This window comes from Gadus macrocephalus, chromosome 23 (assembly GCF_031168955.1).
Source record: "Gadus macrocephalus chromosome 23, ASM3116895v1".
NCBI classification, from domain to species: Eukaryota; Metazoa; Chordata; class Actinopteri; order Gadiformes; family Gadidae; genus Gadus; species Gadus macrocephalus.
The window spans coordinates 9,661,300-9,685,968 of NC_082404.1; the positions used below are offsets into that span (position 1 = coordinate 9,661,300).

The 24,669-nt window shown below is 45.0% G+C and overlaps 4 protein-coding genes across 5 annotated transcripts; 1 reads left to right on the forward strand and 3 right to left on the reverse strand.

Moving 5' to 3' along the window:
* Positions 1-437: 437 nt before the first annotated feature.
* Positions 438-8,895, reverse strand: garem (GRB2 associated, regulator of MAPK1). The gene is made up of 6 exons (XM_060045761.1): positions 8,293-8,895; positions 7,444-7,584; positions 6,716-6,846; positions 4,881-6,137; positions 4,613-4,767; positions 438-3,627 (listed from the first exon to the last, which is right to left on the reverse strand). The coding sequence occupies exons 1-6, from the start codon at positions 8,411-8,413 to the stop codon at positions 2,835-2,837; spliced, it is 2,598 nt and encodes an 865-aa protein (XP_059901744.1). The 5' UTR covers positions 8,414-8,895; the 3' UTR covers positions 438-2,834.
* A 1,094-nt stretch (positions 8,896-9,989) lies between these two features.
* Positions 9,990-15,020, forward strand: ncf2 (neutrophil cytosolic factor 2). 2 transcript variants are annotated; one of them, XM_060045762.1, is made up of 15 exons: positions 9,990-10,243; positions 10,451-10,533; positions 10,634-10,742; positions 10,972-11,106; positions 11,251-11,358; positions 11,657-11,716; positions 11,831-11,874; positions 12,439-12,580; positions 12,707-12,772; positions 13,040-13,115; positions 13,213-13,256; positions 13,375-13,544; positions 13,894-14,008; positions 14,134-14,251; positions 14,350-15,020. In XM_060045762.1, exons 1-15 carry the CDS (start codon positions 10,070-10,072, stop codon positions 14,436-14,438), a joined length of 1,533 nt encoding a protein of 510 aa, XP_059901745.1. In that variant the 5' UTR covers positions 9,990-10,069; the 3' UTR covers positions 14,439-15,020. The 2 variants fall into 2 exon arrangements, with proteins under 2 accessions (XP_059901745.1, XP_059901746.1); XM_060045763.1 differs by having other exon boundaries at positions 9,991-10,243; positions 13,375-13,526.
* Positions 12,916-19,080, reverse strand: dph2 (diphthamide biosynthesis 2). The gene is made up of 7 exons (XM_060045764.1): positions 18,900-19,080; positions 18,443-18,610; positions 18,166-18,278; positions 17,551-17,771; positions 16,448-17,110; positions 15,912-16,097; positions 12,916-15,236 (listed from the first exon to the last, which is right to left on the reverse strand). The coding sequence occupies exons 2-7, from the start codon at positions 18,590-18,592 to the stop codon at positions 15,109-15,111; spliced, it is 1,461 nt and encodes a 486-aa protein (XP_059901747.1). The 5' UTR covers positions 18,593-18,610; positions 18,900-19,080; the 3' UTR covers positions 12,916-15,108.
* Positions 19,081-19,170: 90 nt separating this feature from the next.
* On the reverse strand, positions 19,171-23,358 carry mcur1 (mitochondrial calcium uniporter regulator 1). The gene is made up of 9 exons (XM_060045765.1): positions 22,983-23,358; positions 22,415-22,534; positions 22,125-22,228; positions 21,398-21,499; positions 20,818-20,859; positions 20,582-20,653; positions 20,415-20,468; positions 20,194-20,308; positions 19,171-19,985 (listed from the first exon to the last, which is right to left on the reverse strand). The coding sequence occupies exons 1-9, from the start codon at positions 23,245-23,247 to the stop codon at positions 19,930-19,932; spliced, it is 930 nt and encodes a 309-aa protein (XP_059901748.1). The 5' UTR covers positions 23,248-23,358; the 3' UTR covers positions 19,171-19,929.
* Positions 23,359-24,669: the final 1,311 nt, after the last annotated feature.

Below are 24,669 nucleotides of genomic sequence, written 5' to 3' on the forward strand. Positions count from 1 at the left end.
AGAGGTCTTGGTGGTGAAGCGGTCAGGGCTGTTGGTTAACACTCTAGCAAGCCAGGGTCGACTAATAATTTTATAAAAGCGCCGAACTTATTATTTTCTAGTACTTTCTGGGGAGATTATTTTTTAAATATAGAAAAAAAAATATATAATATTTTTTATCTATATATTTTTTTTTCATTTTCATTTTCTTTTCTTTTTTTCTTGTGAGTAGGTGGGGCCGAGCCCCACTTGCCCCTAATGACCAGTCGCCACTGGGTGTGACCATCATAAATACACCATGAAGACAGGTGAGCTATAAACAATGGGATGGGGGTGAGAGCAAATAATGCACTTAAATTAAATACGTTTTTGCCTGTAGTAAATCTTGCATGAAGCCTACTCCCTTTAACTCATCAAAAATGCAATCGTTCAATTTGTTGAATGAATACAATGACGCACACATTCATTTCTGTTTTAATAGATCATACAACTAAAACAGGGGGAGTAGCAAAGTGAGGAGGGTCAGTTGTAGAGTACTGACGACGTACCACGGCCCAACCAAGTGGGGTCTGCAGCCACTCAGACATCATTTATTTACACTGGCCTGGATTCAGAGAGGAAAACCTTGCAGAGATATTAAACGGAAACTACACCCTAATTGAGTTTTCTGCTCCTTCCAATGCTAGCACACTCGAAAATGGTAATGTTTAGGGTTAAATGTTCCAAAGTAGATTGTTCAAATTAGATTTATAGCATGACATTTTGTAATTTCGCAGTGTCAACTGATCTTGGTACTTGCGGATGTTTTTCCTTCCTTCCATCATAGTACCAAAATCAACCTAGCAGTGTTTAACTTGAAAAACGACTATAGAGTGTAGTTTCCATTTAAATACACAAGGTTTGGCCAACTTCAATATCAAACATCAGCAAAAACACCTTGCATGTTCCTTCACATTCTACCTGCTGACAAAACAATGGTGCTTTGGTAGGTGATAACTAACAGTAGTGTCTGTTGTGTCACAACATCGATTTAAAGAAAATCTGTCAAAGAATAAGCCAGTTTAAATCAGAGGAAAGTTCTAATTGGTAATTCTCCAACTGTAAACAGGAATGAGTAACTCTGAATCCAAGGACGTTTGGCAAACTGGGATATTGGATAACAAAAAATAAATGTACAAATATTGTATAGTAAAGTGTAATTTTGGGTTATTGTGGATAAGAGACTGTAGAGTAAATTAATAAGAACAAGGAGCTGCCTAGTTTATGGACTTATCTCTGCAGCTGTTCTGCAGCTAATGCCTTAGGCCAATATGCATATTTTTTCCGTTATTTGAATGGTTTTAGTAACTTAATATAGTCATGAAAGTAGTTGACTATCATTAGATCCATCGGGCAACCCCACATTCACATGCAGAGCCTTTGTGTTTGAGGAACAGCACTGCACCAAAGGGAGAGGTACTTTGGCAGGTTGGCAGGTCAGAGGGGAAACGCGTTACCAAAGTGACATACCAGGTAACACCTTTACATTGTGGTAGTTTTAAGGTCTGTTGGTTAAGGCATAGAAAAGCTTCATTTCCCAGTCGGATAACAGTTCCACCTAAAGCATGTAGTGCATGTGTGTGTTCACCTTGACTCTCTCCTTTGAACACTGAAGCAACCTCCTCCACTGACTGCCTTTGAATGACCCCCATGTTGAACTGAGCAAAGTGCATGATGCAGGACGCGTGCGTCACGGCCCACTGCCTCTTGTTTGCATATTAGTGTTAAGGACAGGGACATATCTACGTTAGTCGGAAAGGCCTCAGTCCTTGTCATTCGGGAGTATGTTTGAATCTTCATTAAAAAGGAGAAACTTTGGCAAAAAGCAAGTAATTCAACGCAACCGACTCTCCCCAATATATATATATATATATATATATATATATATATATATATATATATATATATATATATATATATATATATATATATATATATATATATATAAAAAAAGGCATAAAATACAAATAATACATTGCAATGCGCTACGGGTATCACATAAGGAGACCCTGATGAGTCCTTAAAGTGGAATACCACACCATTTAAAGTAATATTGCAAAGACTTATTAACCACTTTCACATTACATTATATGGACATCGCTTGAGTCAGATAGGTAAAGGAACTGCACCAGCTCTTGTGACAGAGCTCATTGCAATTATTTGCAACTTCATGGCCAGTCGTCACATGGCTCCAAAACCAGCAAAAAATAAACTGCTGTTAATATAAGTAGTAGTATCGAATGATACTGGGACTTGGTTGCTAAACTAACCTGCGTGTGCCTCATGTTGGGGGGAAAATGTCAGTTTCTCCATTAATACTTGTTACGCCACTAAAGGAGCCATATCACACGCTTGTGTGTACATAAGGTGCAACATTAAGGGGCCGTCTGTCTGTGTAATACAATATATATATTAAGCTTTGTCGGTTCACACAAATCTTTGACGTCAGTGGTATTCCCGTTTAAGAACAAAAATCGGACAATGCCCCAACAAAGCTAGTCTTTGTTTATCCTCCCCCCACGTCAGTTCAGTACCATTAACTCATCGGTTTTTCCACAGCAACCGCTGAAGGGCCACGGGGACAGAGGAGCAAGTAACAGACACAGAGCCTCCATGAAAGTGCCAACGGGTTGGATTCAGGTACCGTTGTAGCAGGTCCCCCTGTTGGACCGATGGGGCTCCGCTCTAGCTGCCGTTCCCAGGAACCCAGGCGACACCAAAAGCTCGGCAAATTAACTTAAGCCGGTGTGCGTAGCGTACATACTGGGGGCGTGACACACAATCGACCCCGCCCGCTCTCGACTCGTACCGCTGCGTTATATCTTGGGCCTCCACCCGTTCATGAACTGCATGAGCTTCTTGACTTGCAGCTTGCTCAGCTTGAAGTCCTCCGACAGAATCTCCTCCGTCAGCTGCAGTAGCAGGCTCCCGTCGATCTTCTCCGTCCCAAACAGCGCCACCACGTCGTCCGTCAGGCCGATGAAGCGCAGCGAGCGGGAGACCTCCTCCACGGAGAGGCCCGCCAGGCTGGCCGGGGGCTCCCACGCCGCCGCCGCCGCCGCAGGGGACAGGCAGCAGCCGGAGGTGGGGGAACACGCCACGCCGAACGTCTCCGGCGGCGTGCCCTGCTCGTCCTGGCTGAGGGGCCGCTGTGGGGTCCGTGGGTCGCGCTCCGAGCCCGCCTCGGGCCCCCGCTTTGATTTGGAGGTTCTGGGGGGCAGGATGGGGCAGGAGAGGCTCTGCTTGGCGGTGAAGGCGTCCATGGGCTTGTCCCCGCAGGTGCCTGAGGTGCAGCTGGAGGACTTGCTGCAAGCCGTCCGCGAGCGCAGGGGGGTCCCCCGCCCGTCGAGGTCCAGCAGACTGGCCGTCATCGGGGCGCCCAGGGACCTCTTGCGGGGGAAGCTGTAGTAGCTCCGGCCGGCGGGCCCCTCTCCGGCCCGGGTCCCGGCGGTGCTGAAGGCGTTGGGCCAGGACAGCCTGGAGGACATGCCCTGCAGCGGCAGGCTGCCGCAGGTGAAGGCGGCGCCGGCCTCGGCCTCGGCCCAGCTGCAGGGGCAGCACGCCGGGCCCTGCTCCAAGGCCTCCCTCGCCTCGCTGTCACGCCCGCCGCTGCAGGCAGAGACAACAATCAGGGGGTCATCGGTTGCCATCGTTTCTGATTGGCTTGTAAGTGTCAAATGACATCATCGGGCACCAATCAGAGAAGGCAATTGAATGGACTTTGACTGACTGTCCTCAATTCTGCATTATTTCGACAGATCCACCCAACCACCTAGTGCTGTCCATATGGCCAGCTTACCTCCAGTGAGACAGCATTTAATGATTAACTAGTACATAAACAACATCTAAGTGTTTAGAAGCTGCAGACACGAGGATCCCATTAGCTTCCTCCTTAGCGGCTCTTATCACACAAACTTAAATGATCATTTAATGTTTTTCTTTAATAATGTTTTTAACTTTTAATGTTTAGTCTACAATTAAAATATGCAGCTACGGTCAATGACAAACCTAACCAAATGAGATACTAGCGTTAACTGCTCTAATTCTGCCTGCTTACATCAAGACTGCTTTGCATTTCACAGACTCAATAACAAAATGTCTGAATAGCCCGTGAAACACAGCCTTGGAACGCCTGGTGTACTTTCAAACTGTGCCAAGATTATCGTGAGACAATGACTCCTACCCTGTAAACATTGATCATGTTTCCATAAGTTTCCATAGCAACTACCTGAAAATAGTACATCTGTAAACACTCAAAAAAACATCTAATGTAGAACATTGGCTTCGGGGATCTCTCTCCATTAGCACTGAGTGCCTTCTTGCTGTCAGCGCCCTCTAGTGTTAGTGAAGGAGTGAGGCCCCTCCCTGATCAGACCAAGTATGAGGATATGATCCAATATTTATTTCAGCGGGGAAGTGACAGGCTAATTTGTGGCCTTAAAAGAGGCAGAGGGACAAAAGGGACAGGAACCATGCCTTCCGCTAATAAACCATCTGTCGCTTTCTTTACCAGAGGGTTTCTCTTCACGGTGACTCAGAGTCTAAACAAACAGGGCCGTCTGTGTCATTGTCCGGGGAACAGGATCCCTCTTACATGTTGTGCAGGCCTGATGAGTAGTAGGACAGGGTGGGGCTGGGGGAGCGGGTCTCCTGCTGCCGGGGCTTGGACACGGCGGGCAGCGCCGGCACCTGCTTTGCGGTCCGCGGAGGAATGGGCGGGGCGTTCAGGAGGCGACATTCCTCCTTCACCTGCACGGGGAAAGACACGCGACGCATTCTAATGATACCTCAGCCCACCTTTTCACCCGCGTCTTTTCACTGAGCGCCTGAAGTGTCGCTCGAATTAGAGACGCAATACTTACAGCCTCCGACTTGGGCGGGACGGGGGGCGGGGATTGACACAAATCGGAGGTGGCGATTGGTCCCAGAGAACAGGCGGGCTGGTAGGACTGGCCCACCGTCGCCCCGCTGCCGCCGGCGTTGTTGTTGTTGCCGCCGCCCCGCGACCCCTCGCTCAGCGACGGCTGGGCCATGCGGGACTTGAGGTGGTCCAACCACAGCTCCTCGTAGGGCACCTCCGACTTGGGGGCGGGCTGTGGCTGTGGCGGCGCCGGCGCCGGCTGCTGCACCGGGCTGGTGCTCTCCATCAGCTCGGTGAAGTACTGGTCCGCCTGGTCCGCCTGGTCCACGGGGACGCTGTCCGACGGCAGCAGGGCCCAGTCGCCGCACAGGCTGGCGCAGCCCTGCAGGTTGACCTCGCTGTTGCTGTGCAGGTTGTTGCCGTACACGCACACCGACAGCCGGTGGAACGACTGCGTCAGCTCGTCCCGGGCGTACGTCAGTGAGCCGGGCGGCTGCGTGGGGGCGGGGCAACTGCCCCCGTTGCTGCCGCCGCCGCCGCCGATGCTGCCCGCGCTGCTGCCGCCGCCGCTCCTCTTGGGGCTCTTGCCCTCGTCGTTGCCCCAGTCCGTGCGCACGTCGCGCACGGCCCGCGAGTAGTCGTCGATGTGGAACTGCTCCTGGCAGAAGGTGAACCAGCGGTGCACCATGGTGTCCAGCCACAGCTCGCCCTGCAGCAGGCCCTCGGGCAGCGCGCAGCGGGGCACGGCGGCGTGCAGCGGGAAGTGCACCGGCATGATCTTGTTGCTGCGCAGCACGCAGCACACCACCACCGTCTTGGTCTGCACGTTGACCAGCTTGTAGCGGTGGCCCTGCCGGATGTGGTGCAGGTCGTGCTGGTTGCGCGGCGGCCCGCTGGGCACCGCCACGTTGACGGGCAGCCGCGTCTTCTCCACGATGTGGCGGATGGTGTGCTCGCCCTCCTGCATCTGCAGCTCCAGCGGGCTGCAGGTGCTGAAGCGCCCCTTGCACTGGAAGGGCAGGCTGGCGCTCTCGTTGGTGCGGTGGTTCATGCAGATCAGGCAGGGCATCTTGCCCCGCCCGACGCGGCCGATGGAGTGCAGCTTGCCGATCTTCTTGAAGATGGTGTTGAGGCGGGACTTCTCCCGGGAGGTCTTGGTGTAGAGGATCTCCGCCTGGCCCATCAGGGTGAGCTCGTCCCCCGTGCTCAGGGAGACGTTGTACACCTCCGTGTCCTCGTTGCACTCCCCCGACGCCATCTAGGAGCGGCCAATGGGATCGCTTTAGTTGAAAGTGGACATTTTATTCTGTCTGAGAATGTCAGTGTGCCAGGATAGGGTGTGGCCAGATACAGGGAGTGCTCAAAGCTGTTGTTTTGTCTATTGACTTCTGTTATACATGCAGACAGGCTGGGCATCAGTCGCATGCTGTTTGATTTGTAGCTACTTGTGTAACTGATCACAGCCATGAGTAAGGCTGATTTAATCAGGGTAGTTGCTGGGTCAAATATAGACCAAATGCTATCTTGAGTCAAATCTGTGCATTCCTTCAAGTGTTTCTTATCAAACAAAGATATTATAAACAGAATAAAGGACTAAAATCATACATACACAGCATAAAATGTTACCTTTTTCTTGTTTAGTGCATATCTGAGGACCCTTTCATAAGTCTTAATGTCAGTCAGGAAACTTTGAGACACATTCATTCAGGATTAATATCCCATTCCTCAAACTGTTGTTTGAGACATGCACACACACACACAAACACACACACACAAATACGAAGCAGTCTCACTTGCTTTGATAAACATCCAACAAAAGGTACTTCTCATGCGTACCTTAACGTTGAACGTAATGTCTTCCATCACGTAGACCCTTTCAGGAAAAGCTTTGGCTACCTCCTCCACACTGTTGAAGTACTGCACCGGTTCCCTGATGTCTCGGTCCTGCTCCAGCAACTTAAACTGACCTGAGACCAGAGGAGCACTGCGTCAGACCTTCACTCCACACTGGGTGGAAATGGGATCGGCGGTCAAAACTCAGGGCGTCTAAAATGGGTTCAAATTAGTGATACTTATAAATATGTCAGCCCTAAACGGTTAGCTTACACTGTGTCTCTCTCTTCCTCTGTATCAACATTCTGGAGGATGCTGACATATTGGTTTGAATGGTGGAGGAAGCTTTACTGGAAATTGTAAGACACATCAAATATCACTCTAAACATTTTGTGCTGAGCACCCACATCGTAGCTTGGCATTGGCTCAGGAGTCAGAGGGAACGGGAGCAAGTTCAATTCCCGGCTCCTCCTAACCAAGTGTGGTCCCTGAGCAAGACAGCTAACTCTAACTGCTCTCGACAGGCTGCCTTTGCCTTGCATGGCTGACACCCCCGTAGGTGTGTGATTGAATGGGCCGTAATTGTAAAGCGCTGTGAGTGGCCACTGGTTAGAAAAGCGCTATATAAATGCAGTCCATTTACAATATCACCATTGGGGGGGTGTGTGTGTGTGTGTGGGGGTGGGGGTGGGGGTGGGGGGTGGGGGGGGGGGGGGGGGGCTGTTTCCTACCTTCATAATGAACTGGGATCTCTATTTTAGGGCCAATAACATAATGTCCCTCTTCAAGGCTGTGAGCCGTTATGGTGGTCCACTGACGGCAGGAATGAAGTAAGAGGTAGTCGTTGTCCCGTAGTCCTTCCACTGACTCGCCTGATGGAAGAAATGCAACATATGCGTATTCATGAGTTGCTTGTTTGCCTAACACTCATTGAGATACTAACGAATCATTCCATGAACTGGTCTACTGTGTAATGGACGCACTATACTTTCAAGTTAACATGCCATAAGGTGCCAATAGGTAAACAAGTAAGGTTTAAGTAAGTGATTTAACATCAGGCAAACGTTGCCGGCACTTTAACCAATGGAATGCAGAACATTTCTAGCAAGGGTTTAAATTATTTATTATTCAATGCACATTTTTCTAAATGGTAACCATCATATACATCCTGCTACAGACTTCTGCATATGTGCATATGTTGGCTTACAAAATTATATATGAATCATACATTTAGTTATATTATCATCGAGGTCCATGATGGGGGGCATGCATTGTATTGCATCAAGGGGGAATGACAGGGTTGTAGAGGAAAGGGAGTTACAAGAAAATAGATGAGGCTAGATGATAACGTTGCAACCTGCATACTGAGCTTCAGCTAAACAGACACTGTTGGGGACCAACAACTCAGGCCTTTTATCGGTAGAATAACCCAAATTTGAACGAGGACCATGTGCATCAGTAGCTTTTCATGGTCAGAGCCCTTGGTGAACGTTAGCTTCTGAGGCACTAGCACTGCAGAGACCCACTGTAGCGTTTGTAAAATCCTTATCGTGTGACCACACAGAGAGGACACTGCTTACCTTGATCCAGCTTCACAATTTGAGGCAATCTGTAAGAACTGACGAGTTGATCTAACGGCAGGGAAGTGTTGCTCCACGGAACATCCTTCAGGTTGTTGTACAACATTGTTCCAAGGTCCATATTGTTCAGTTAACTTAGCCAACTACATCGGTAGCTAGCTGCAAAACGTCCAGAAAAAGCCTCGCCAAGCTAGCTCACCTTGAGAAATAGTCAACTATTGATGCGCAGCTTTCTACTCCACATCGCTGTTAATCGATCGTTGCATATCTCTTCTTTAAACGTCTATGTGATGTAGACATCTGTAGTATCAGAATGTGGTTATAATATTGCACAGCCATGTTTGTTTGTTTAATGTTCTAAGCTAGCGAAACAAGTCTGAAGTAGCGCAAGGACATTACGACTTCCGGTCGGATGGATTAGTTTTCAAAGTAAAGAACCATGGAAAATTGAACAGGAATGTTGGACCGAAGGGCAGGTTCACAGGTCGTCTACAATGACCCTAGAGGCTGTATTAGTGATGTTATTATATATAACGTATCTACAACATGACATCTCATAGACGTAATATATGTAATGGAATAGCCATTATTACGGTAATATAATTCGACAATTCTTTGCCCCTCAGTGCATGTAAAGTTACAATATAACAAACTATAGATGCATAAAAGGTCAGATGTAAAAACTACTTTAAAAAGGGTAATCAATTTACATCAATGGACATATTGGATATATCCAATATAAGATGCAATATTAACAGATACAGTTATATAGTGGAGTCTTCTGCAGGTTGTATGTGCAATAGTTACTTATAAGCATTACACTTAACGTGTGCACATCACCACAAGTTACAAAATGTGCTGCTGTGGTTGCACAATCCTGTTCTTCCCCAAAAAGATGGTTAAACCTATGTTAGTGGTTTGTTTATGGAGTGCTTGCAGGTCTGTGTAATTTGAAGGAAGTAAGTTTTCCTGAAGCCTTCATCTCACCAATACAACTACAACAACTCAAATATTCAGTCATCTCTCACTCCAAATCGCAATGCACCAGACCCTCCAGAAATATCTTATTTGTTAAATTCTTGTTGTCACTTTGTTTCCCTGTTCAGTTTGCCATGTTGGATCGTTCAACAAACACAATACCTTTACACCAAATTAAGCATTGCCACTTTGGATAATTAGGGATATTTGCATAATTAGTGTCATTGTATTTATTTTTCCTTTTTCTCTTATCAACCAAAATCCTATAAATCCCAGTCTCCTAAAATAGAGGGGAAGACAGAAAGAGGAATAGGGACCTGGCTCGCATTACATGTTGATTAATCCGACCTGACCCTCCAACAATTTGTTATGTGAGGGGTGGGGAGGAGGGGCTTCAGTTACCCAGGGGAGAGCAGGGTTAGCAAATAGGTTACTATGGATACTTTAGATCTAGATAAGGAGCCAGTGAACCAATTCAATCTACATTTGGTGAATGTCATTGTGGCAACCAACCAAATATGATAATTATTCTAATCAAATAGAAGTAGGCCTTCCTCTTTTCCAAAAGCACAAAATCAACAATAATAAATAATATCAATTATAATCCTCAATAACAAAATTATATTGTTAATTCCAATGCATTACTAAATTTGTAAACTAACAAGAACAGGCTGCTTCAGATTGGATGCAACAGCCCTGTCGTAACTAGGCTGTACTTCCTGATCCTCCGGGCGGTCAAGCGTTTCAATGTTTCCTCTCTCTCTCAGTCGGTAGCTCTGTCAATCTCTGCAACAGCACCATGACTTTTCTGGACACTCTGAGACAATGGGATGAGGCTGTAGCCTGTGTTGACAAGGACCTACTGCCCCAAGCACTTCAAATCCTTGTTTCTATTGAAGAACCAAACTCCAAAATCTACTTCAACATTGGCTGTCTCCATTTAATCAACAAGGATTTAGAGGCTGCTGAGAAGGTATGTCTGCCCTTTCATCACTTTCCTCCATAAGCAGGATACGAAAGAAACGTGGCATTGTTTTCAACATTTCCACAACTCCAGAAAGGTTATATAGAAGCGGTTCTATTGCCGTGATTATATTAAAATGCAAGTCACGATGAAAAGAGAAGTGCTCTATGTCTGGTTTCCTCTGGGGGAAGTTAACTCTGTGTAACTCTTGGCTAGGCTTTTGACAGAAGCATAGGCAAAGATGAGCATCTGGCTGTGGCCTTCTATCAGAGAGGAATCACCTTCTACAAAAAGGAAATGTATGGCTCCACATGAGGATCAATTATTGTCACACATTCCATTCATGAGTTATAACTCCAGTCGTGGATGAAATGTTTCACCGAATTGTTTGTTTTCAAGGTATGAGGAGAGTTTAGGAGATTTCCAGCATGCATTCAAGGACCTGAGGAGCAACCAACTCATTGATTACAAAGCACTTGGCCTCAGACACAAGCTGTATGCCTGTGAGGTTAGTAGCACATCAAGTGGCCACTGCAGAACTAACACATTTCAACATGTCTCAAGAAAATCTTTTACCAATTCAACCGAAACATAATCAACCCCCCCTGGAATGACCAATTCAACCCTTCGCCCTGATCTACATTCAGAACACATTATTGCTTTGATCATGCCGTGAGGAATTTAAAATGCAGTTGCAATGCCAATTCCCAGACTCCTCCCACTTTCTCCACACCCAGGTTCTCCACAACATGGCGTTGTGCGAGGCTCACCTGGGCCACTGGGACAAGGCCCAGGTGCACCTTGTGTCAGCACTCGACTACAAGACCGAGGCCAAGCTCACCCTCATCGATAGAGCTCTGCAGTCCACTCTGGTCAGTCAGAAGCACTGTAGACGTCCACTGCCAAGCTCTCCACAGATGATAGATGGATCTGATACTACAATACCACTACACCGCTTTCACTTATTGAGCGGCTGACCTGTCTTGACATGGATACGGCCATTCTTTTCCCAACAGAAGCGGAAATTCTTCCAGCCAGCTGTGGTCCAATCCAAAGCGCTGTTCCGACCCAACAAGAATTATGTGGCTGAGCTGGAGAAGAGGGACTATCTGGGAAAATCAAAGGTACCCATCTCTAGGGACAATGTTAACGTATGGCAGGATGTAGAATAGTAAGCTCTTCTGAAAAGATCCTATATGTTACTCAAGCCGATGCATTTTCCTTCCCTCAATGATTTAAATTACAGTCTTTATATGTTTACCACTCACTTAAAAAAAGTTTGTGGTTACCCAAAGTGATATAAGCAAGCCAAATCAGTGGTCATGGAAATTGACATTACTGGGCACAAGAGGCATAGCAACTGTGGTTTGATTTTGGTATCTGGTTTCTCTTAAATAACTCCTATTTTTACTTACTCTTCAGGTTGTTTCCTCCATTACTCCACAAGATGAGTTTTCTGGATTTGCTCCATTACAACCACAGGTGAAGTACATGAGGTCTTTCATACAAAAAACGGTTTTACTACTACAAATACACTACAAATGCATGTTCAATGTACATTTCCCTGTTTTAATCTATGTTTTGGTTTCCATGTAGGTGGACGAGGGGCCTACTATTCCTAAAGAACCTGAGGTTCTGAGGTAGACACTGTAACCAAATATGAATAAATCTAAAAAATAAAATGATCAGCCACTTCTGCTTATGGTCCTGAGGTAGACACTGTAACAACATATGAATAAATCTACAAATAAAAAGATCAGCCTCTTCTGCTTATTGTAACAAAGCAAGAAAAGTAGGTGTCATTGACAACATACAGTCACACTGCAGAAGGCACTACTTTGATCAACCTAGTCTGGTAATTTTGACCCTAACCCTATAGGGGCCACATTCACGTCCCTTAAGCCAACATCAGGCTTATTCCCATCCCATCAAATAGAGGCCTACAGCAGGTTTATTCACATCCCAGAGGCCTACATCAGGTTAATTCAAATCCCATCCCATAGAGGCATACATCAGTAATATTCACATCCCATAGAGGCCTACATCATGAACATTATAGATTTGTGCCGCGACTACACATATACACTCTGTGACTGCAACGTGATCCACCAAGGCAAAAGTTCCGATGTGTGAAGGAAGTGTGACGTGAACTGACCATCACAGCCCAAACCGTCCCCCGCCACTGGCGTTCTGTGCCTCCCCAGGGCCTTCGAGGGAGAACCCCACATAGTGCGCTTTGCGTTTTCCCCGGAGACGAGCGGCGAGCTGGCCGTGCTGCCCGGGAACGTAGTGTTTGTGTTGCAGAAGGGCGACGACAACTGGGCCTCAGTGGTCTTCAATGAAAGAGTACGTACAAAACATCACAGTCCACTTTAATAATAACCCAATACGTACAGCCCAAGCTAGGGATGCATATAATGGGTTGTGCTTCAGTTAGTCAGTTACTACTACTCCTGGCTCCTGTGTTTACAGAGAGGCCTGGTTCCCTACAATTACCTGGAGCGGATGGAGATCAATCTGAATTCAAAACCAACTCAAGTAAGGGAATGTTTTCCATTTTGGTAGTTTACCAGTGTTTTCACTTGGATTCTAAAGCACAGCATGTATCACCCACACACGTTTTTCTTTGAATGGTTAAATGTATTCAGGATCACAAATCACTGACACAAGTACAAAGTAGATGCAGTTTGCGCATGTTTTTATTTTAATTGTGCACAATGTTACAGTCTCTGCGCTGCCATGCCAGGTGTAGCTATTCATTTCAAGTTTTTTTAAGTGCATATCAATTAATTTGTCTCTGTGTAGGATGGCAACTCCCAAATCATTTATTTAGCAGACCTTCCAAGGCGAAAGGCACCCACTCGACCGGAAACTGAACAAGGTATACTTTAAACATGCAAAACACAACAACACGGTTTGTTGGACTGGATAGTTTCCTAATGTTAATACTCTTAAGTTAACCAGCTGTACTTCTTAAGTCCCGACACCCAGTAAGAACAACGAAGACACCAAAAACTCTGAGGTACGCCAAATCAAATCGCATCTTCACCCGTCATTTGACCAGCACCTTTTTCTCTAGGTCGAAAATAAAGTAATGCGTGCTTGCCTCAGAACTGATATGGGTCTCGCTCTCTGATTAGACTGCGGAAGACGGTGAAGAATCGGCATGCCTTGTGAAAGTGCATTACAAATTCAACCTAGCGCTCTATATAGACTACGGTTCTCCCTTCACTGCACTGGTGGAGCGGGTCAGCAAGAAACTGAAGCTGCCAGCGGAGGATGTCACCTTAAGGTATTACGTCACCTTAAGGTATTACATCACCTTGAGGTGATTGACGTCAGAATTGCTGAAATGGCTGTTTCCACAACTTTACAGAGAGAATTTCAAAACATGTTTAAAGTAAAATTATCAGTTTGTCATCAGTTTAAGAAAATGTGTATTTGATTATAAATACTAAATATATTCATAGGATCCAGACTTGTATTGCCTGTAGCCAAATCACTTACAGGGTACAAACATTCGAAATGAAATATGCAGCAGTGATGAGAATAAATATAATCACAAACTGATGTATGCAACAATGCTCTCCGTTTGGAAATGAGCCTGTATCCATTTAACACAAACATTCAAATCGCGTGATCCTTTTTGTGTACTGCAGTTGCACGTCCCCAGCGGCTGGACTGACGGTAATGGACGCCAGCACAGACATGCAGGGGGTCTGGAGCAGTGCCAACTGTGGGCGCATCACTCTGTGGTGTATCCCCAAAGAGGAGGTGGGAGGCGCCTTCATCAGGCTGAGCATCGCTCCTCACTAGCTCCTGTTTTAGGGGGACTCAGGGTTGCCGGGCCTGAAGGGTTGACGAGGTGTGAACTAACCGTTCCCGTTTTGTGTTGCTAGCCAGTGAAAGAGAGCCCAGGGGTGCCGATTCATGTTGTGGCGCTATACTCCTACGAGTCCCAGAATCCAGAGGACCTCAGCTTTAACCAGGGGGACAGCATCCTACTCCTCACTAAAGGTAGCGCATACAAACTCGCCGCCATGGGAAAAACTTTGTTCATCCTGGATAAAAAAGGAGTGACGTTTTAATCACTATTAATTGTTCCATTTCTTTAGTGAACCGGGACTGGTTTGAAGGGGAGTGTAAAGGAAGTACTGGTATATTCCCTGCAGCCTATGTGGAAGCTCCGGTGGATGCCTTATAACCAGTTGCTGTGTCGTTGCTGCGTGCTCACCGTTTGGAAAGTGATTGTAGCACTGGAAGCAATTCGCCTATTTGATACATTTTATGTACTCACATGATTCTTGCAACATTTGGGTTGTATATACATGCCTGAATGCACTTATTTTGAGTTACTTTGGACAAATAAATAAATGACTAATTGTTTGCAATACATATACCTTTAACATGACTCAACTGAGTGAACCCATTTATATATTTTCTATGGAATTTGTACTCCATGTCCTCGAAGCTTATCTGCTCAAACAGGGCTCTGTCGGGGAGCTGTCTGGCATATTATTTGCATTAACTTATTTCTCAATTTATACCATGGTCACAAGCACAGCCGTTGTATTGAAACAACACGCATGTGTTAAACAATAAACTATGGCTTCTTTGCTCGGTCTACAGGGATTTATTTGAATAAGTGGTCCTGAAACAGCTTTGTAAGTGTTTGATAGAACAGTCAATTGTGGGCGGGACTGGGCACAGACTCCCCAGTGTAGATAGCCATCACATTGTGCTACCATCATTTACAATATGAATAAAACATGTGCATAAAACAACGGTCCAATCATGTGTGAGCGGCTTGTTGCATGGAGGTGAACCAGCGGTGGTTAAATAAGGCCTGTGGTGGATCTGACCGGGGCGAGTCATCACGAGGACTTCCCTTCGCCCTCGTAGGCGATGGCGATGCCCCTCCGGCCCTCCACGGCCTTGGTCACCGCCGTCTCTCCCAGCTTCCTCTCCAGGCCCTGCCAGCTGCGGCCCGCCAGGTAGGACGCTGTCGAGGAGGGAGGGGCGGGGTTAGGTATGGTGGCAACATGTCCCCGCCTTCTGGGAGCATCCCAGAACGCTTCCCTCTCTAGCAAAACATCACTGACTGAATAAAGATATTTATATAAAAAAACTGTGGATATATCTTTAATTTAAATAAGGCCCAATTATGCCCCTATAAACCCTACAAATTAAACATTGATGTAAACATGAGCAGAAAATATTTTTCCTTGAATTCAGATTACTACAAAATGTATCTACAGTGATCTGCATCACACGATTGTTATTGCATGGTGTGGCAGTGTCTCATGGTGAGATGGTATCATGGCCGTGAACCAGGGAGGACCATGACAAGCGGTAGTACATGACAATACATTATTTTGGTTAAAGATGACATATCATACCACCAGGTGTGAGTGTGATTAGCCGTGTCCAGTGTGTCCACCTAGATGTATGACGGATAGATGAGCAACGTTTGCTACTGTCCACTGGGTAGACTGATCCATCCAGCATACATCTTGGTTTAACTGCCCACTTGTGATGTCAGAAGAGGCCGATTTTCCAAACGGCTTGTAACGGCCAAACACACTCACACCTGGTGGTATGATATGTCACCTTTAAACATCCCAGCTCAGACGCCTCAACTGAAGAGCCCAGTGGAGCCCTGCTCTACGTCTGGTACCTGCTGTGTGGGTTTGGGCCACGGTGAGGTTCTGGTTCCTCAGGACCAGGGAGGAGGGGTCGTCAGAGGGCACCGCTGCCTCTTCAGACCACAGGCCGTGCTTCCGCAGCGCCCCAGTGATCAGGGACACGTCCGTCTCCTCTCCCGCCTCCTGCTCACTGCCCAGCGCCACGTGGTTCTGCCCACCTGGGGCGGGAAGAGGGTTATTAAGGGCCCACGGCAACCAAGCTACTCCTCATGCTTTTATAAGAACATTTGCTATACATATGTATATATTCCATGATGTCTATAGATGAAAACGTTATTAATCCCCCGGAGGGGAAATTACTTTGTTACAGCAGCACAGCAGCAGTGGAAAACACAGGAGAAATACAATACAAATTAAAAGTGGTGCTAAGGAATACAAAAATAGTAAATGCGAAAGTAAGGGCAAACAGGACAAACAGGACAAACAGGCCAAGCTGTATGAATCCTAAAGCTGCCAGTTGCCAGTACTTCACAGTACAACAATGACTAACAAAGAGCACCCGGCAGACCTGGCAGGAGGTTGCGGAAGTCGGTGACGTAGTCCTCGGACCACTCGCGGCCGCGGTTGCAGGCCACCTCCATCTCGAAGGGCGTGACCACGGGCTTGTAGAAGTCGCCGTGCTCCAGCAGCGAGTTCTCGGGGCAGGCGATCAGCACGAACACGTCGATCTCCTGGAAGTTGGCCAGCTTGGCCACGTTGAGCTTGCCCATGGCGAACATGTAGCTCTTCTTGCCCGCCCGGCGGACGGTCTCCTTCAGCTGCGTGATGATGGCCAGGTAGTCGGCCACGCCCAGGGTGCCCACCAGGATGCCCACCACGCCCGCGTCCTTGGCCCGCTCGATGGCGTAGTAGCGCTTCATCAGCGCGCGGTTGACGGCGGGCGACTCGGCGCGGCTGGCCGAGGTGGCGGGCTGGAAGGCCGAGAAGCGGACGCGGTTCCAGGTCATCATGAAGTTGCGCAGCACCGCGCCCTCGGGGCCCACGAAGAAAACGCTGTAGTCCCGCACGCCCAGGCCCGCCTTCAGGACGCAGCGCCGGCCGAACTCGCGGACCACCCCGGGGTCCCCTGGCCCCGCCGGCGGCGGCTCGCTGTGACCGTGGCAGTGGTCGAGGACGAGCGTGGAGACGACCATGTTGGGGTAGGAGGGCGTGAGGAGCGCCTGGAGGTCGTCTGTGGGAGAGGAGTCATCAGGGGTTTGGGCTTCATTCATAACAAGAGTTTGTGGTGGCGAGCGATCGTGACGTAGATCTACGACCGCTCCATCGCATGGGCTGGCTGAGGTTTGTTTACCCCTTCTGCTCGATCAATAATGAGTTTGGGGCAAAACTCGAACCAACTGATTAAACCAACGGTCCTGCTTCTTTTAATGTAATTTTGGACCACCATAAACGTCTACAGTATTGCTCCTTATCTTGATATCACCACAAAGAAAATACGCCTGAATTATACCCTGCATTATTTATGATTTTATTCATTGAATCATATTAAAAGTATATGTGTATATAAATATAAATGTTTCCCCCCCCCCCTCTTGCATTCCAACGAAATGACCTCAATGAAAGACCCCCCTCTCATGTGAACCGCGGGTCCCTTCTGAAGGAGCGGCCTACCGATGGCGTGAGCGTAGTTGACGTCGTACAGCACGACCACGTGGCTCTGCGTGTCGGGGTACAGCTCCCTGAAGGCAGCGGCACACTTCTCAAGGTCCAGGGGCCGCCGCTCGAAAACATAGATGAGCGGCAGGCGCGTGGTGGGGCTGAGGCAGGCCCGGCCGTAGTGCACGATGCAGTCGGCCCCCACGTGCTCCGCCGCCACCTCGTCCACACAGCAGCTGGAGAGAGAGAGAGGACCCCCACGTTAACGCCGCTGACATGAAGGACAACCTGGAGTGTGCTGCTCTGGGGATGGCTGCAGGAAAGTATGCTTTCTTCTCCTGTTCCATTGCTCCATACACAAATAACATGGTTTCTGCAACAACAACAAAAAACTGCCATGCCGTTAAAGAACAGTTTGTTTACATTGAAGGTTTCCATCGCTGCATGAACTCACAAAATCGCATTGAGACAATATTTAACTTAATACTGAAATACATAATTCTATCATAATTAGACAACCTGTATTCCCAGTCTCACTGAGGACAAGCCATCAGCCTGCAGGTGGAAGTTAGCCCCGGAGGTGATAACATAGCATATCCTGAACACCAGCAGCCCTTTGTTTGCATATACCTGCCATAGGATGTGTCTCCCAGTACGAACAGCTTGGCTGACGTACTTTTCTCGATCTCTGTGGCAATGGGAACAGAATGCACCAGCACTTCATCTGGGAACTGTAGTGCAACCTGTGGCGATGAAATTAATTAAATTAATAACGTGAACAATGCCAGGATACAAACACCATTCATTTTATTTTTATATGGGTAAGGGCTTCCTTGTGAATCCAAGTTCCTCCCTGGGCATGGTTTTGCTTTTAATTTATTGGGTAAAGCAACGCGCCACTGTCTACCTTTTTGAAACCATTGTTATTAATGAAGTCGCAGGTTCTTTTAATCTGGTACTGCTCCTCTACGTTTTCTAAGGGAGCATCACTCCCTGACGTCACGTCCACTCCACGCTGGAGGACCGCATCAGAGTTGCTGCTGAATGCATCGGTCATCCTGTCATTTAGTCGTGGCTGAGAATATAAGGACAAACAAATGTTTATTACAAGGATTAGGGTAAGAAAAATATGACTGCGGTCAATGGTAAAGAAAGATTGTTCCTCATAACACAGTGAATAGAATCACTGAGCACTGTAAATGACGATTATAGAGGAAACTTGACCCTTATATTAGCAAAAAAGTCTAAACAAGTAGGTTAGTACAATGACATTGATAACAGACAGTTGATCCAAGGGCTGTCTTTATAGCTGAGATGACAGTCACCCATACACACAGGCAAAACAAACTGATACATGCATTTACCTTGGAGTTCGCTTGTTATGGAGTCAGGTCTTTAATAATTCCACCTCACAAAGTTGTTATTATATATCCGAGTCATTAATCCCATATTCAGAGAATATGGGAAGATTCTAATATAACAATGTAAAACGTTACTTTAATAGTTAGCTGACACACACGTGTTTCTCTTCGACACACACAGATATTATGACAACTTCCCGTTTGTATTTTCAAAATGAAGGTCCACTCAACTCTGTCAAATCACAACCGTTTGAATCAAAAAACACACAATAGCTATATTATTAAACATCTGATCACCTTTCTGACAGCATTTATTGGAAAGGTTTACATTTTCTAAATCAATAACTTATGTTTATTGTGAACAAATCACACATTTGTTTTGCAATAATAAAATAAGCTTTTATTAACAATGTGATAACAAATATTTGATCTCAATAAATAATATACTTCAGGTTATATGACCTTGCAGTGTAGTCAAGTTGTTTGCATCTCAAATAAACATTTTTATTGTTATTTTGGTCATGGTTATTACTAGCCTAGAAATCTAGACGCCCCTAGCGGCAGCAAATTGAATTTGCAGCCAGGGAGTCAGCCAGGGAGCCAATATCTTTCCGATATGGGTCTGGCTTGCCAGGCTAGCTTATTACCATCATTTGAATTATAAAGACAATATTAACGTAATAAATTTTACTAAATATTATTGAAGATTTAAATTCCATTCAAAGCACACTTTTTGGCTTTTGGCCAAATGTATATGTTACTAAATGTCGATAGAATGAAAGCAATCCATCCACGACTCGTTCAACCCAGGGAATTGTGCTCTTATTCCATAAAACCAATGGGATGCATGTCTTCCTTGGTGTGCAGTAACTGAATCTGGAGACCTGAAGACAAACCTGATCTCCATAAACAGGCAGCAGACTCGGTAAGTAAGAGGGGACCTTGTGCAGTGGAAACCCGGATGTGTTGGTGAATACATTAACACAGTTTAAACACATTTGAATGGAATGCAGTGGAAGTGTTGCTGATTCGTTTACATCCAAATGCGATAGAAACCCAAGGCCACTGTCAGACAGGTAAACACTGAACCTAAAGAAGGGCAGAAAAAAAATTGCCAGTCGTAAAATGTTTTCTCTCAGTAAAACAAATTGTCAAATAATTATTCTAATATGATCATCTTTTGCATTTCCATCTTAATGACTATCTATATATAGATATCTACGTATTCATAATTTCAATTTGACAATGACAAGGCATGGTTAATGGATAGCCGTTAAGAACCAAGGTTTTTTCCTACCTGCAAGGTATTTGATGGTGTCCAATTTGTGTGATTCCAACATAGTCTTAAGACCCGCCACCTCTGTGTCTATTTTCATGTTAGTCCGGGTCAAATGGCAATCGTGCTCTGCATTCTGTAAGAAGCAGATATCCACACCAAATTACAAAAACATCTAATGGCATAACAGCAAGACTTACTGCAAGTGTGTTAAGGACAACATGACTAATGGAAGTATTTACCATTTCCATTATGTCTGTTCGCGTTTCCAAGAGTTTCCTCTCATACAGTGCTTTCTAAATAATAAGAAAAACAAGTCTCAAATGATGAGACAGCGAGAACTAAGAGAAGGTACGTTGAAAGCAGAATAAACCGGTAGCAGCTACTTCCCATTGCTCATAGCCCTTACCATTTCCTTCACACGGCTTTTCTCGATGCTCATGTCTAAAAGGGTGTCGGAGCGCACTTTATTCATCAAGTCCTGCAAATACAATGAAGGCAGTTGATTTTAGCACATATATTCAGATGACCAATATGCAAAACAAAGTATCAATGTTATCTACATACAGTATAAAATCGAAAAAATATATCTAATCATCAATGGATTCACTTTTTTTTTCAGAACAAAATTCAACTCTTACTCACAGCCAGCTGACCCTTCAGCTGTAACAGATGTATCTTGACTTTCTTGAAGAATAGGAAAAAGTGAACAAAAGTGAGCACACACTCCATTATACAGTCACTTAGGTACGGTAGGGAGACTGTTCTACTGCCCTGTAACAGTCTAACTGCATCCGTACTGTTGCTTAGCGTTCACAGTAGCATAAAAGGACAATGCGGGTCTGGGTGATTAACCATCGCAACCGTCTCTCCTGGCATCATTCACATTCTATACCAATATCATATTGCAGAAGAACTTCATTGTGCCGATTCTACCAAAGAGCATTCAGCGTTTTTTCCCCACAAACTGTACTCGCTATTGACACGAAAGGGCTCTATTAATAAGGTTTACTTTTGTGGCGAGAATGTGTTCAAGCTTATTAATGCTCTTCGGCAGAATTTGAACAAAAAAGTCATTTTGACAGATATACAGTTTTAGTGAAGCCCGGAGGGAAGCCATTGAAGGTTTAATCACCAGGAACTTTAACCCTGGTCCAAGCATTAAAATGAGTCTCTGGTTATCTCAGTGACTCATTAAAAGGGAAAAAACAATCCTTCCACAGACCTCATTCTCTGCAAGCAGCGTGGAGAACTCGCTCTTCTCCAGAATGATCATGTCCTTCTTGACGGCTGCTATCTGGGACATGACTCGCTGCAACATTATCTCCTGATGTCACCGGTCCCATTGGTTCAGAGAGTGACCAACACACGCAAACACCCACACACACGTTACAAAATGTTTAAATAAGGGGACAGCACCACCTGTGACAAATCACATGGTATTACAGTATTGAAAATGTGTGCCAGGTGAAAATACAAAAATAGGATACGGCAATGTTGTTCTTTGCCTGCGATTGAAGCTGTTGATGTGGTTTAATATCAAGCATTAGGTTAGTCTTCATTGTCTCCCACTCAATGCAAATGTGTATGGTTTTTGTAGAAGACAAAGTAATCTTATCTGTGTTCCCTAAACACATTATATTATCGTGTTTCCAAATCTGACGGTCTCTTGACCAAAGTTGATTTATTTAAAAGATGACCTAATAAAAAAGGAGGTAAAAGGGCTGCTACGATAGTGATGTGTGGAATGACAATTATATCTCAAATGTTTTTAAAAGGGGTGATGAGGCAATACAATCAGTAGGTTTATTAATTCTCACTCTCAGTGGTATAGCTGACACATTTAAAAGGGTAATTTAGGCCAATTAACGAGCAGAAATAGCACTAATGGTTTTCATCAAGTGCATTCTAGGAATCATCTTACACCACTGATCTTTTATTATCTCTCATACCTGCTGCACTTTGGTGGCCATGTCGCTGTAGATGGCGTCCATGTTTGAGTGGGTGGTCCTGACCAGCATGCTGACCATCACCTCAGCCTGTGGCGTGCTGAAACCTAAACACAAACACAGCTCAGGTTTATACTGAAACCTTAGCAGAAACACAAGGTCATACTGGAACCTAAACAGAAACACAAAGTCCTACTGAATACTTAAACACAACGCAATTTCACTCATCAGGCGGATCCAACCGAAGCCTGGCCCTTTGGCAGAAGTTTCAAAACAATCGAGGTGATGCCAACCGTTGTCTTCAAGGAGTCGAACCATGGCGTGGGTGTCAAAAAGGAGGCGTGCCCGGCCCCCCGCCCTGGGATCGCCTGCCTTGAGATCATACTGGAGTTGTCTGAGGGAGGTGCTCAGCTCTATCGTCCAAAACACAAGACGGGAGAAGAAAGCGACTTTAAACAGACAGTTAGATTCAAAAGGTACATGTATTTCAAACAATTATATTTAAAATACTAATGCTCATTTCAGGATAGGCCTAGTATTATTTTGCCTTTCATTCATTCTTAAATTCAGTAGCAGAAATGACACAACGGAACTGATTAGGGTTAGAACATTACATCATTAACGTTGAACTTTCAACAATATACGGGGGGATCTCAATGCCGGGCGTACCAGTATGGTCAATGTTGACAGTCAACAGACAGACATACACATGCCAGCATAGCATACTGACAGGCTACGGGCGTGATCACTAGAATGACTAATTGCTTAAACTTACGTAGGTAGTGTTAATATGGGTATGTGACATAATGTATATACATCATTCGTTGTTCAACAATAACTTCACAATAGTCTTTCCGTTACCTCGTACAAACACACGTGTTGTGTCAAATAACCGGCGGGTCGTCTTCGGTCTGGGAGATTTTCCTAATACCGGTGACGTCTTCTTGCTAAAAGAACTATGATCGTTGGTGAATCCTCGCGAGGCGTTCACGCTATTCAAACATATCTCATTCAATGATGTGAGCGGTGTCGTTGCTTTGACATAATAACTGACCACGGGAACACATTTAAAATCACACCAAATAGTATGTACGATCGCTCTTGAATGAAACAGATTTAATAACATTTCTTAATCCTGGCCACAACGATTCAAACAGTAGAACGGAGCTACACTCACCACTTGTATGTACTCCCTTTTTAGTTTCTCGTGAATGACAAGTAAAGTCGTAGTTGTGACTAAGGTCGTCCTCTTTAGAAAGTACCGCTTTGTCTCGCGAGAGTACATATTTGATACCAGTTTCCTATCCCAGTGCTCGTTGTCAAGTAGGACAATCAAAACAAATCCAGTAATCTGATAGCCCTTCATTCAAAATGAAAATGCAAAATCTTCGAACAACCTGTCCTCACATCCACCCATGACTATCCAAGCCTTTCCTGACTCGATTTATTTCTTACTGCTTACCTGCTTACCTTCCTTCTGATGTAAAGTGGCTTTGGTTCTCATCAAAGGCTATGAAAATGTATTTGATGAATATTGATGAATTTATATTGTTGATGATGCTTATGATGCTGATTTATAATTATGTGTTATCATTATTAGTATTTTATCATTATTAGTATCTTAATAATTTTGTTATTAAGAATGTATTCTTATAATTATTGTCATTACTATCATAATAATATTATTAGTAGTATTAATACTACTACTACTTACTATTAGTTACTAAAACAATTTCTACAAGGCTCTTGTGTATTTTTGTACAATGCAAAGACCTGCTCTGCTACGTTACATTAAAGAACACAAACAACAAACATACACAAAAGTTTAAATGATTTGACTTTGCAATTTTATTACAAGTAATATAGCTATCATCGTTTCTACATATCTCTTCATTCAAAATAAGTGCATATGTACAAATGCTTTATTCACTTTTCCCATACAACATCTAGCTAATTATTAATTCAAGAAATAGTAATGAATAAGAAAATAGTACATTATGTACAGTAGCTCGGCAAAGTTATTCTTCTGCAATAATAAATAATAAATTAATAAGACCTTCGTGATCCTTGTGTGATTCAAAGGAACAGTTGGTTTATTTTTGAGTGATTTGTCTCATTTCCGACTAGAGCTGCTTATAGCTGAATGTTTCTGCCTTTAAAATTGTACTTCTGCCTTTCTTTGGTTGACGTTTGTGATCATTCATTCATGTCACCAAAATGTCCCACCATCTCATATTTATGACTTAAACAGCAACAGTGAAGCTAGTCTGAAATGTTTTCATAGTCTGTTCTCTGGATGATGGATCTGTGTTTCCAAAATAGATTCTCTTTTCTTCACTGATGGACAGTGGACACAGAATTATGTGGATTTGTTTGTCAAAACAACATTAATATTGAGTACCAAATATACCATCAAATAACCCTGTAACCCTGATTAATATCATTCCATGCTCTGTTTTGTGTCACCTTCAGGGAAAAGCAAAATAGATCATCATTTATTCTTTACAACCAACATGGTTGGCAATGTTTTTTGGCTTTGAGAGTCTTA

What these genes read in the sequence shown, in the direction of transcription:
- dph2 (XM_060045764.1), bottom strand. Translation starts at nt 18,592, where the DNA reads ATGACCGATGCATTCAGCAGCAACTCTGATGCGGTCCTCCAGCGTGGA. An exon ending in ATAACAATGGTTTCAAAAAG is followed by an intron (nt 18,279 to 18,442) that starts GTAGACAGTGGC and finishes TCATCGCCACAG; the next exon opens with GTTGCACTACAGTTCCCAGA. An exon ending in GGCCCAAACCCACACAGCAG is followed by an intron (nt 15,237 to 15,911) that starts GTACCAGACGTA and finishes CCTCCTCGACAG; the next exon opens with CGTCCTACCTGGCGGGCCGC.
- ncf2 (XM_060045762.1), top strand. Translation starts at nt 10,070, where the DNA reads ATGACTTTTCTGGACACTCTGAGACAATGGGATGAGGCTGTAGCCTGT. An exon ending in TGAATTCAAAACCAACTCAA is followed by an intron (nt 12,773 to 13,039) that starts GTAAGGGAATGT and finishes GTCTCTGTGTAG; the next exon opens with GATGGCAACTCCCAAATCAT. An exon ending in CATCCTACTCCTCACTAAAG is followed by an intron (nt 14,252 to 14,349) that starts GTAGCGCATACA and finishes CCATTTCTTTAG; the next exon opens with TGAACCGGGACTGGTTTGAA.
- mcur1 (XM_060045765.1), bottom strand. Translation starts at nt 23,247, where the DNA reads ATGTTATTAAATCTGTTTCATTCAAGAGCGATCGTACATACTATTTGG. An exon ending in CGCTGCTTGCAGAGAATGAG is followed by an intron (nt 20,860 to 21,397) that starts GTCTGTGGAAGG and finishes CTATTCTTCAAG; the next exon opens with AAAGTCAAGATACATCTGTT. An exon ending in AAAGCCGTGTGAAGGAAATG is followed by an intron (nt 20,469 to 20,581) that starts GTAAGGGCTATG and finishes CTTATTATTTAG; the next exon opens with AAAGCACTGTATGAGAGGAA.
- garem (XM_060045761.1), bottom strand. Translation starts at nt 8,413, where the DNA reads ATGGACCTTGGAACAATGTTGTACAACAACCTGAAGGATGTTCCGTGG. An exon ending in TCCCGCCCAAGTCGGAGGCT is followed by an intron (nt 4,768 to 4,880) that starts GTAAGTATTGCG and finishes TTCCCCGTGCAG; the next exon opens with GTGAAGGAGGAATGTCGCCT. An exon ending in TCATCAGGCCTGCACAACAT is followed by an intron (nt 3,628 to 4,612) that starts GTAAGAGGGATC and finishes CTCTGCCTGCAG; the next exon opens with CGGCGGGCGTGACAGCGAGG.